This window comes from Eutrigla gurnardus, assembly GCF_963514095.1.
Source record: "Eutrigla gurnardus genome assembly, chromosome: 6".
Classification (NCBI taxonomy): domain Eukaryota; kingdom Metazoa; phylum Chordata; class Actinopteri; order Perciformes; family Triglidae; genus Eutrigla; species Eutrigla gurnardus.
The window spans coordinates 25364302-25377575 of record NC_139920.1 but is presented as its reverse complement, the minus strand read 5'-3'; the positions used below and the strand labels follow the sequence as shown (position 1 = coordinate 25377575).

The 13274-nt window shown below is 43.1% G+C and overlaps 1 protein-coding gene across 5 annotated transcripts in view; it reads left to right on the top strand.

Moving 5' to 3' along the window:
• The window catches only part of ttll7 (tubulin tyrosine ligase-like family, member 7), a gene marked incomplete at its 5' end in the record, with an annotated part of 67932 nt that overhangs the window by 36467 nt on the left and 18191 nt on the right, over nucleotides 1–13274 (top strand). For all 5 annotated transcript variants that reach the window (XM_084011107.1, XM_084011108.1, XM_084011109.1 and 2 more), the window contains 5 exons: nucleotides 188–335; nucleotides 1468–1541; nucleotides 4402–4537; nucleotides 9057–9143; nucleotides 11348–11585. In XM_084011107.1, coding sequence (XP_083867233.1) covers nucleotides 188–335; nucleotides 1468–1541; nucleotides 4402–4537; nucleotides 9057–9143; nucleotides 11348–11585 — 683 coding nt within the window. The remainder of the gene's footprint in view (nucleotides 1–187; nucleotides 336–1467; nucleotides 1542–4401; nucleotides 4538–9056; nucleotides 9144–11347; nucleotides 11586–13274) is intronic.

The following is a 13274-nucleotide window of genomic DNA, read 5'->3' as shown; positions in this document are numbered from 1 at the left end:
GTCCACTACATAGAAGTGTGCTAACTGAAGTATCCACATTGAGACACAGACACCGCTTCAGAGCTTCAGTAGGAAAACACACTATAACACTTCTATTCTTAGCTAATGTAGTTGACTGGTGCCGTTCTCTTTCCTTACGTATTAAGTGTTTATTCTTCTGACTCCTAGTTGTTCTATGTTGATCCAGAGCCAGTGATAAGAAACGCAACCTCGCCCAGGAAAAGGCCGAGGCTCAGCGACGGCTCTACGGGCACGGCTCGGTGAAGAAGCTCTCGGCCGCTTCCTCGGACTGGGAGAAGCAACGTCACACGCTGGAGCGTAGGAGAGAAGAGCTGGTAAGGAACAGCCGAGTTATTAAACTATAGCATTTGATTTAAACGTTATTATTAACTCCGAAAAAGATTTGCTGAGCAAGACTGCGCTTCACATTTATACAGTTACACACATTCCCAACTGCCTAGTAAAACCACAAATTCTCTCCGCTGGCAGCTGACCAACTGCAGCGGAGCATCTGGGATGCAAAGCACTTGCATTGACTATGGTTGATGGAGTTGAGAGTGAAACTCATTTATTTCCCTACCCAGACATTCATAACCAGCCTGGGAACTAAAACAATGGCAGCACAGATTCCTGTATCATAAGTCATGAGATACCGCTTAAGCTTTTTTAGGCCACACCAGCAAAAAAAAAAGAAAAGAAAAAGGTGGCTTGGACTTCAGCAATACAGGGACAGGTCCTCTTCGGTTGTTCAACCAAACAGTACATTCGCATTTTGTGTGAACTTTCCTCGGGATTGAAAGAGACGAAGAAAAAGCTCAGAAGCAGAAAACTCAGTTTCACTTACATCTTACTCTACGTCAAAAGAATCAGAGTTTTCTGAGACAAGCACACCATTTAATTAGTTTCTCTTTGAAATGAAGGAGTCGGGGGAGCTTTTCTCATATATATGGGGAAAAGTGGCAGCTACCAGTACTTTACGCCTCCCGCCCTCTTTGATTAGCCTTTTGATCAGCCACGGCAGTAATCAGTGGGAATAAGGAAAGATGGCGCAGAGGCACTATTTTAAAAAAAGGGGACTACCTCGAGTTTGAGTGCTGTTATGGCTGAAGTGCAAGACGAGGTTCAGGTCTATTGAAGGCACATGTCGCTCAGAGCTCAATGATACTACAGTGCCAGTGGTGGAGTGAATCCCTCCTCTCTGCCTTATGCTAAATTGGCCAACTGAGCTCCACAATTATACCTTTGTATCGTATCAATAAGAGAAAAGATGGAAAAATGCCTCTTAATCACGGGGCATTGTTGGGTGAGACTGCTCTCCCCCCCCTACCCCCGTCTTTCTCCCCTATTGCCTTCTCCTTTTTAAGACTTTATTAGTTCTCTTTTCCTAATATAAGATAAGGTGGGGGTGGCAGTGACTTTCACCTGAGAGATTAAGTCCTTTTACCTTTGGTTTTCTCCTATTTGTAGAAGGAGCGACTGGCACAGGTCCGCAAGCAGATCTCCAGGGAGGAGCATGAAAAGCAACATCTGGGGAACTACAGGTAAGGAAGAGGGGGAAAAAAGGGAGGTTGCTCTCCTTCCAGGAACTCTACCCACTGTACCGGTGCCAGCTCCGTTTACATATATGGGGTCATCTGCAGAGTGCTATGCTCTCAGGAGAATAAATAATGCTGCAGCAGAGAGAGGAAAAAGCAATAGAGAACGCCCAGTGTTTTAAGAGTGTGAGTTGGAAGAATTAAGACTGAGAGAATCTATAAAATAGGAAGGGTGAAAAAGAAATCAGGGCTAGTGTTTAATGCCGAGGTTCAAGTTATTACTTCTCTATTCACAGTGTTTTCAGCATTTTTGGAAATTCAAATTGGCACATAAACTTAAACTTGCCCACTGGAAGCCATCCTCCATCAACCCCCCCCACAGTTTCTCCTCCAACTCCAGCTGGGACGTTGGAAGACATCACACACGTCCATCTTTAATGGTCATCTCACAGATGGAGCAGATCCGTCTCAGAGCATGACTCAACAACACCAAGTTCTGATTTACCGCTTATCTCTTCCAAATATTTAACCCTCCTTCACTCCGTTTCTCTTTTTGACTCCCATCTCCGTATCCAACATGTAAGCACATGCACATTTCCAGATTTTCTGTCTTTCTCCCTCAGACACGCATGCCTACGATTGGCTCACATGCACACTTACCCTCACTGCTGTCTGCCCAACTGTAAGTGACTTCTTGACTCATCACTTGACTGAATGGATAGGCAGAACACTGATCCCAGGCCTGCATGAAGTGCTGTCACCTCCTTCCTCTTTTCAGACATGCAGCCAGACAGTCAATCAGACAGGCTGAGGTCTGTCTGGAGCACCCCTAATAAAGACCTCTTAGCATTCAAACGGTGTCCCGGCGCTGCACTGGAGTCTGATTAACACACTGCTTCTCATTAGATGAGTTCTGGTAATGAACTTACTTACATCCGGCTATTAGATGAAACTTGCATCAGTTACAGACAAGCCAGGACCCCGTGGCATCCGAGGGAAACCCAGCTGGCTGATGCTATTGTTGATGTTCATTTAACATCGTTTACACAGTCGGAAATCGGAGGGCTTGAGAGGCACTGTTGACCAAAACAAAGATATTTCTAAACTTATCTAAATTGAATATGCAGAGCATTTGGGAGGAAAATAAGCCTCAGCATGAGAATTTTATTCTAACAATATTGCAGGGTCACCCTCAAATAAAAAGTCCATATGTTCGGAGATGGAGGGTGCCAAAAGGGGGAGCAGTTAACACCCACTATTAAAGTGTTGACCTTTTTCTTTTCAGTCAAGTGATTTATGTTGCACATTGAAGATTGACAGTTTCTGGTTCTTTTCATATATTATCATTTAACTACAGTTTATCCCCCTTTTATGAAGAGACTTTTTCCACATTTCTCTCAAGAGGAACAAAGTAATGCGGTCCATGTACCTTAAAAGGTGGTTAAAAAGTATGGCAGTTATAAAAATCTCATATATATAAGGTGGTACCAAGGGAAGGTAATAAAACGATTGGTTCATCTCAGGTTTCTCAACATTCAGTAGTTGCTGGAGTTCAACTGCAGCAACTAAAGCAATGCATAGAATTGGGTCAACTTCTCAACAATATGGAAATCATGTACCCAGAAAAGCTTCTCTGCATGGAGTTGTTAAATGGCAGATGGGGCGCAGTAAAACTTTTAATGGTGAAATTATGCTAAACTTAAACTTTACTTGGATTGTACTTTCACTAAAATGTACGGCTCAGATGCTGATGTGTGTGATTGGATTAGCAATCAATATTTAGATGATAGTAGAAAATATGACGCTGCTGCATAAACGTTACACCCATCTTCGTGCTTTAAAAGAGGACGTACGTCGACTCCCTTTAACGCACTGTTGATTCAAAGGCCGAACCGGGGAGGGGGGCTCTAAATGTCAGTAAAGACGCCAAACCCCCTACTTTTCCACTCCACATTGGCCAGTGCTTATTAAAAGACTGTCATTGTTTTGATTTGATTGATAACGCGATGACATGGGGGGAGTTTGGAGATGTACGATGAGGATAGCCAGGCAGACGTTTATACATTTCCCTAATCCCCTCAGGCCTAAAATAAACACTGAGCACTTTTAAAACTAAGCAGAACTATGAAGAAGGTGTCTCGGGGAGGGTATATGGGTGTGTGTGTATATATATATATATATATATATATATATATATATGTGTGTGTGTGTGTGTGTGTGCAGTTGTGCATTAATGCATTACTCCACATGAAAAGACAGGGTTGAAGTTTGTACAGGTTCCCTCAAGGTCTCCATTAATACGTCTTCACCTTTCTTTTCTCTCTCCATCATTTCACACCTCTCATTGAAATACTTATAATTCTTCCCGCCTGTGTGTTTCCCCTCCTGCTCGCTATCTTTTCCGTCCGTCGACCACTCTCACCCGCTGTGCCTCGACCTCTCTGTGCCTCACTCCCTCCACTCCTCCTTCATCTATCATCCATCTCTCCCTCTCTAAATCTTTGTATTCCCATTTATTTCTTTGTCATTTTCTTCATCTTTCTATCTCTTTAACAACCCTCTTTCTTGAACCTTCTTTTTTTTTTCTTTTTATCCATCATGGCTCCCTCCCTCCCAATTCTGTCACCGCTCCTCCTCTCACCTCATATCACGCTTTTTCCTCAACCCCAATCCCCCTCGTTTCTTTCTTTTTCTCCACCCTATCACTCCCACCCTCTCCTTTGTGAACCTCACCCCTGTTCCCTCTATTTCATCATTTCTTCTCTTACCACCGACGACCCTCCCTCTTTGCCTTTTCTGCCTCCCTCTTTCTCCGCTTCTCCCTCACTCTCCTTGCTTTTCTCTCCTGTGTCTCTGTGGTCTACAGACGTATTTACCCCCCAGACGACAAGCTGCTGCTGGAGAAGTATGAAAGCCTGCTCTCGGCCGCCTTTCAGACCTTCCTCGCCGGGCGAGCCGCCTCACTTCAAAAGGAAATGAATAATCCTCTGAAACGAATGAAGGCACGTACGTCAGTGGCAGACTGTCAGGCACACAGACACATCATAGAGACCTGCAGAGACACACGTGCAAACATATACACACAATTTGCAGACACTTGTGGACAAGCACATTCAAAATAAGGAAACGCATGCATTGTTATTGAGATTCTGCCCACAGAGAGAAGAAAAGGATGTGCAAATAATGCGGAAAGTATGCCGCAGTCCTTCAGATTTATTAGAACGTCTGACAGAATGTCCTTCTCCTTCCCTATCCGCCTCTCCTTCCCAGTGTCATTCATTCAGTCTCTCCACAAATATTTATTGTTCCGTGTACATGAGCTTTTAAAGGCAAACGAAATCCCACACGACAATGACATTTTCTTTTCTTTACGGTTAGACACTCTTCAGTTTCCCTCAGTCTTTCTGTATCTTCCTGTCAGAGAAAGTTGTGAAAAGGCTTCAAGGTTGATTACAGTTGTTGCCCACATCCTGAGGGTTTTCTCCTACAAGTTGATTATTTATTCAACAACATTCAGGAATATACGTTTGAACATATACATGAGGATGTGCACACACAGACCTGTGTGGCCATACACAAAAATATCTGCAATACGTCCATGGGGTAGAAGTCATTGTATGCATATACATGCAAATGCCTCTCTGACACCTGGAGGAATGTAGCCTCTGCTTAACCTTGATGGTAAAGGTATGAAGAGACTTGAAAGTGAGAGATTTCCATCCCACACAATTTTACCAGAGAGACTTGGAGGGAAACTGATGTCAACACGGTCACAAACGTGTATTACATGATCTACAAATGAAAAATAATACAGACAATGTGTACAACACATCATTTTGGGTATTTACAAAAGCGTAATCCAGTCTTCACTGAAATACCAACCAACTTGAACACAGGAAAACTGGGAGAACTAGGCTTTCGGTGAAATCTGGTTTAATGTTAGGGGGAAATAGATAAGCTAGATAAGCTAGAAATATACATAGATGCTGCGTTGCTGTTTCCAAATTGCTTAGTATTTGTGTGTAGATTGGAACACACTTTTGTGAATACCCCAAATCATACAAACATTGTTATCACATTTGTAAATCACATTTTTTACTTATAAATCATGTAACATTTGGGAGAGTGGGGGAATAGAGAGGAATCTTAAATGGTGACGAGGGAAGGATGAGAAAATATAAAGTACAAAAGATGGTGAGATGCCTAACAGAGAGAGTCAGTCTGTCACTTTTTTGTGTTTATAAAATACTTTTTAAGTATTGCGACAAGACTATTATGAACAGGCTTAATGAATCAGGATGATTCGAGTTGGAAAAAAAAGAAACAGAAGGAGGCAACTCTGTTTTCAACTCATGTATACACAAAGAACAAATCAATTAAACAAAAACACACAGAGAAAGGCATTGTGGGACATTAAAACACATGGAGGGAAGACACATTGATGAGTTGGAAAGATGCAGATGAAACAAAACAACTTTGACAACCAAATAATTGCGGATACTGATAATGGATTTTTTTTTACAGTAGTATTGACATTACCTCAACAGGCTCTACCCATCACAGTCTGTATCTCAGAAAGTTATTGTGTGTCCTTTTAAGAGGGAGCATTTTTATAGAGGTGTCAATCAAAGATGTTGCTCTTGTTCAAAGTAGGAAGGGAGAGAGCACAAATGACGCTCTGAAGTTTGCTTTCTAATGACATGATCATGAGTGACGTTGGGACTGTTCTTATTAAAGGGACAGCGTGCAAAATAGAAATCTTTTAAGTAAGTTTTGTGCACCTCAGCTTTGCTTTTGTGTAGTTGTCAACTGCATCACAAACACACACACACACACACACACACACACACACACACACACACACACTGCTACCAAATATTAGTGTCAAACTTATGCTAACTAAACATAAAACTGTTTTAAATTTTGTAGCTAAACCTACCCATCTTAAAGGCAGAGTAGGTAATTTGGAAAAACTACAGAGACTTTGAACGCACCGCTGAACTGAAAAAGTCCCGCCCCCTTCATTCAGACCGCTGTTCAAAGCCACAGTAAGCATTGACAGACAGGCATCCAATGAATTTCTCCAGCCCGACTTTTTGGATTGGACAGGGTTTTTAGAGTCCTGCCACGGCCACGGATGACATTTTTTCAAAATGTTTATGTCAGACCTTTTCATGTATTCATTGCTTTCGGTATCTTACGAGGATTTCAAGTAATATAACAGAAAGTGTTTCTGAATAGAATCACCTACTCAACCTTTAAGGTTTCTCTCTTAACGTGATGAAGAATGATCGTCTGATAAACCAAAGCCTTTCATTTTGTGCACCAGTGCGATCCATAATCCCTCATAATCTGACATGTATTGCCTGTTTGGCAAGTTTTTTTCCCCCAGGGCCAGAAATCATTGGCCGACGTGTCACCAACATATCTGTCAGGTCTGATCGACAAGACTCATGTGTGCCGCCTTTGTGGGCTTCTCAGGGCCATGAATTGAAAAATGTCATGGATTGTCACACTGTCAAAGAAAGTAAAACGTGTGTTGTATTCCCGGCGATAACGTGCACCACGGAGCCCGGCTCCATTGCTGTGCTACAGACAACACCCCCACTGGTTTCTACAGGGTTTGCATCATCCTTCTCCCCACTTCCATTACAGTTAGTTTGGCAGGGACGCATCGACTTGTTAGCTATCTTTGTTTTCTTGTGCACGCCTTCACAAATCTAGAAGGTCCGAGAAAACTCTTGCTGAGCACGGCTGAAAATTGACTTTCCGTAGTTGATTGTGAAGACAAAACTAGGATAAAAAAACACGAGCTGCTGATTCATTCGCACATCAGGCAGAATCAACAACACATCAATGATGTACCTGGAACCAGGGCTAGCTAGTACAACCCGTTTTCACTCCAAATATGGTCAGTGGCCTTCTGTGTCCAACTAAACTACGCTCAGGTGACGTGGCATTTTTTTTTTTTTTTTACAGCAGCTGTTTGTTATGTAAGAATCTTCTAAAAATTGGAACATATTTTCTGCTTAACAGTAAGAGTGGAGTGTCACCGTCTATCTTCCCTCTACTAAGCCTATCCTCCCTGCTTTGAAGATGAAATGAGAGGGGTCCTGAGGGTTTTTTTTTTTATTTGTCGAAAAGAATAAGCCCAATTTTACCTACAGAAGTCTTCTTCTGGCTCAGGGGAATGTGAGTTTATTTATTTATTTATTTTAAAATGGAGGAAGTAAATCCCTAACCACAGAAATGGACGAGACAGACTCATCTGTCAAACAGCCAAGAAATATGAAGTCAGAAAATGTCACGGTAGAAGCTGCCAGCAGTAGAAATAAATGACTGCTTTCTCAAAAAGAAAAAAAAAATGGATGAAAATATATAAAAGCTTGCTGGACAGGACTGAACACTTGGCCATTCAGTGCCAAAGAAGTACTTTTGTTTGGGGTAATATAGTTTATGAGCCGACGTGTACAGGGCTTGTTGGCGATAGCGAAGCTGCTCCAGCTACGTATTATGTGGGCTGACAAATTCTTAATTTGCAAAGTGATCATTAAAAATCATAATCTAGGAAAGTTGGGAAATGCTCATTAGTGACCATGCAGTCAGTGATTGCTTAATGAGAGCTCTCCTATACGATCTATGGAGCAGCACCATTTGATGCAGACTGACTGCCTAATAAACATATTTACTCGAGAGAGAAAATACGTAGCTTTTCAGTTAATCTGTCATTTCTTTATATCTGTCAAGTTATGTTTTCTTCCGTGCTGTAAAATGTGTCAAAACATCCACGCAAACCTGCTTTGGAGCAATTTAACAAGGTAATGGGCCTCCAGTGATTTTTAAACCATTGGTGGGTGGGGGAGGTTATTCAGTTGGCAGATTTTAAAAGTAAAAAATGGCTCCAATTTCTAAATAAATTCTTCAAAGCACGGCAAAGCACTGAACTCTCCTTTTAATCTTTTTGTTTCTTTCTTTTTTAACATCGAAAAAACAAGTCTACACTTCTGCACCTAACACCATCTCAACTGTCTAATCGTCACGCATCTACACACATGCAAAGTCACATAAAGGTACATTCAAACTCAAAAGACACACACACACACAGAAGACAAGCATCTTTAGACTGTATTTTAAGCATCATTGGGAGCCTTTTTATGTCCTGGGTCGTGAGCAACATTAATTGCCCTTGCTTGCATTTCAGCTATGGCCAAATGGCCACAGCCCCAGCACACTGGCGAAGGCCATGACGCTGCCTTTTTCCAAATTCAGCCTCTATGAGCGATGCCAAATAGCAATGCATGTTCAGCCAGGACCTTTTTTTTTTACTGTACTTTTTCTCATAACCTCACTTTGACTTCAAAGTTATTACAAATATGAAACATCAAAGAATTTGACTTACGCCTTATCAGTGTATCCTCAACATTTAACTGATTCTTGATACTATATTTGCTTCATGTAACATAAATCATCTTCTCATCTACCTTGTGTTTTTTTTATATTTCCCATGTGTTGGGTGTGTAGGAGGAGGACATCTTGGATCTGCTGGAGCAATGTGAACTGGACGACGAGAGGCTGATGGGCAAATCCTCTAGGCAACGAGGCCCCAAGGTGGGTGAGAGAGAGAGACAGAGAGAGAGTCACCAAAAGAGAGGAGGGAGAATAAGGGCCACATGGCTCAAGGGAACTTAAAAAAAAGTGTGAGTGAGAGTGTCAGAGAGAGAGAAAGAGAGAGGCAGGTAGGCAGATGCCTGAAGCTAACACCCACAGAAAGCATATAGGCCGTGATTCAGAAAAATAAAAAGGAGGGGTCGCGGTTTGGATTAGAAAGAAAAGAATCAGGAAAGGGCCCAAAGAAAAGAGCCAGCTCCCTTAGGGGACAGCTGTCAGGCTGTCTCTCTGGCTCTCTACGTGCTATCTTTCTTTCCGTCTATCCTCCTCTCCCTCTGTCACATACACCTATACGCCCCCCCGATCTCCCACGACAGCACATTACTCCCTCCATCACCTTGCTTCACTCCCTTCCCTTCCATCTCTCCATTCCCTCGCTCTCAGCACATCTACATCCGCTCCTCACTCGAGGGCTAAATTGGCTGGAACACTCAAAGAGTGTGTTAGGGACTCGACAGGGCAGTTCAGTGCTGCATTAGAGGGGCCTTAGCCGGGAATGAGGACTTGTTCAGACACAATCACTGTTGTCCAAATTAATTTGGACCCCGTCAGTTTCGATGTTGCCGAGAGTGTGCCGAGAGAGACGTCGAGAGCAGGGGGAAGAGGGGGGGGGGAAAAAGCTGTGACGGATAGATTCACTCCTTGGGGTGTAGCGCTTGCAAGCCATCTGGTGTAAGTGAACCAGCGAGTGTGCGAGAGTGGAGCGAGGTGAAGGGATTAGAGACGAGATTTTTTGAGGGGAAGGAGAAGGTTTGTTATCGATAGGAGGACATTTTCAGACAAAGAGGACGAGGGTGAGGAAGACAGGAAGGGAAATTGTGAAAGGAGGGATAGAAAGACATTCTCTTTCTCCTCCTTAATAGCCGTTTGTTCTTAATTGTCTTTTTGACTCCTACTTTTGTAATAATAATATGCACCATTGAGTTCCTCTTGGTGTCCTCAGCTGACCATTTAGCTTGATTTTACCCAATCATCCTCACTCTGCCATCCCAACTTTCTTTCTCTCTCTCCTCATCTGTTCGGTGTCTGGCCTTCTCTCTTTGTCTTGCTCTGGTGTTTATCCACTGTCTGTTCCTGTCTCCTTTTTTCTCTCCGCTCGTATGTTCGGTGTCCTTTTCTCTCTCTCCGTGCTCATTTCCGTTCCCCCCCTCCCTCCGTCTATTCAATGCCTCCTCTCCTTTTCTCACCACTGCCATACTCAGATTCACCTTGTCCTCCTCTTTTATTTCTCTCACCATCAATCTGATGTTCCCATCTTCCCTTTTATTCTTCTCTCATGTATTTAATCTCTCTGTCTCTATCCTCCTCCATCACTCACCCACACAGCTACCCAGTGGGGACTGTGTAAGCCGTGTGATCACTTCCTGCCCATTAATTTGGGTGGCCTGACAGCGCTGCCCGAGCTAACCGTTGAATAACAGATGTATAAATGCTTTATTAATGCTATCAATGTGTCCCTTTCCAGGATCTAAAATAGACAAGGCTCAACTTAATGAACTCCAAACTAAAAAGGATGCTTATCGGTGTGTCGTAGGGCTTAAGCAGATCACGATTTCACATGTGCAGAAGTGCAGCCACTTTTACTGAGCTGAGAATAAAAGTTTTGGTTATCGTCAAAATGACATATTAAAGACACGATGCAGCGGGAGTTTCAGAATAAAAGTTACACGTCAGATATTTAATATTCAAAGAAACTTTGAAACGTATACTTTGAATTTAACTTTTGCGTATCAACCAGTCAGGTCAAATGTGTTCAATACATATGAAGCCACTCATGTCCCTGTTCATAATTACAGCCGGGCTGATAAAGGCGCGCATGTGTGATTGTGCATCTGTGCATAATAAGCCCGCAAGCAAAACATACACGTGTGGCCATGTGGGCTCGCCGTGTCACCACCAGGTCTCCCAGTGACAGATGGTAACTGGCTGAGGGTGAGGAGAGGCTCAGGGAGGTTGACAACATCTCAATGTATTTATGTATACGTGTGTGTGTGTGTTTACTGTTGTGCTTGTGTCCTTGTGAAAGGCTGGTTGAGTTTTAGACTTCGACATTGTGTTTGTGTGCACACATGAATACCAGCGACCTGTATCCACCTGTACGTCTAACGCATGCATGTGTCTGTATTGGCGTTTGTCCCTGCCAGCCCATGACCGCCATGCCAGAATGCAGTCAGACACCGAGACGTCAGCGGCCGGACTACCTGGCTGACTTCACCAGTGGCAGCAGCGCCGATAACTCGTGCTCCTCCTCGGACGAAGATGAGGAGGAGAGGAGCAAAGCAGGAGGAGGAGGAGGAGGAGGAAGAGGCGGAGAGAAGCGGGAGAAGAAAGTTTCCTACGACCTTGCCGAGAGCAAGGAGAAGAACTTGGCTGAGCGCTCAGGTAAAGCAGCAGGATGTATCAACGTGTCTAAGAATGTCTTCATTAGGAAGCCAGAGCGTGGGGGTTTGACAGGGACCTTGTTTCCTGCAATCTTTCCTTCTTCTCCATTTGATTTCTTGTTTACTTTGGGTTTTTTATTTTGCCTGCTTGCTCTCTCTTCCTCCTAACTCGTTTGTTGATTTCTTACTTTTTTAGCTGCTACTTTCCATCTGATTACAGGCGATAGCTTAATTGCTAAAACAAACTTGTTTTCAGTGTGCAAATGTGCCCAGTCAACCATACATTTCCATATTTTGTTGTTTTAGCATTCATGTATCTATTTCCATCCTATATGACCACGACAGAGAACGAATTGCAGGACAGGAACATAAAAAGTGTGAATGTATGCGATGATACAATGAGGACATTGGAACGGATCATGTGATGCACCACTTTTCCATATTCATGCACAGAATCTGTACCTATAGCTCACATATACATGTATGAGCTATACGTACAGATCAATACAAAACACATGCATACACACATGCTGTTTGAGCACGTGTGGAACCTATAGCTCACACATGTACAAACAGCAGACTAATTGTTGTGTTAAAATGGTAGCAGGTCCTTGGATTTTAATTAAAGTGAAAGCAGCGTGATCATCTTCTTTGACTCGTCAAAAGTGGCTCTTTGTTGCCGGGTTTCTAAGTAACGGAGTAGCTATACACACTAGCTGGACACACACACACACACACATGAAGAAGCACTGAAAAGCACTCGAGGAGAGAAAAGTACCCTGAACAGTGCAGTTCCACTGAATGAAAGGTGACAGCAGAGAGGGAGGAATTTGATTGAAAGAAAAAGAGAGAAGAAAAAAAGAGACCCTTTTTTGGTGTTTACCTTGAAAACACCTTGGGTTTACTGCTGAAATATTCCTGGTTTTATAGTGAGAGTGAGTCTCAAGCATTCCCACCAATTTACATAAGCCACATAGATCAACTCACTTTCCTTTCTCTGAAGTGAGGAAAAAAAGGGCACTTTTCACGGCAGTATATGCGCCAAATTTGGAAAGAAGATATTCACCGGTTGCATTGGGCCGACATTTTTAATGCTCAATAGAAATGACCCATGCTCGATGCGCTGATTCATCCCAAATTAATTTGTCCAAAAATATGGGACGAAGCCATGAAAAAGCCCAACTTTTGGATCTTGTGTGTGTGTGTGTGTATGTGTGTGTGCGCGCAGAGAGAGAGAGAAACAATGCCAAGCTCTACACCATACCAAGCCACCAAAGGGTTGCTCGGACTAAGCCCCATAATGCTCTCATTTGGCAAAATGTGGCGAGACACACGGACAGACACATATAATCACTTGTGTGTGCACTTGATGTCAGATAGACACACACTGCACTGAAAGGACTCCACACACACACACACACACACACACACAAATACACTGGCTGGAAGACAATCTGGAGGAGTTTCAAGTGGGACAGGGAGTGCTCGTGGGGGTTTTCAGCTTTATTTCCTGGTTGTTTTTGGAGTATAGTGTGTGTGTGTGTACATGTATGTATATGTGTATGTGCGAGAGCAAACCAGACTGGACTACTGTTTAGTTTCTGGTTTCGACTACACATGCTGCGGTCGTTAATAACGCACACACAGACACACACACACACAGTGTGCCAGAGTGTGGCAATGGGAGTTT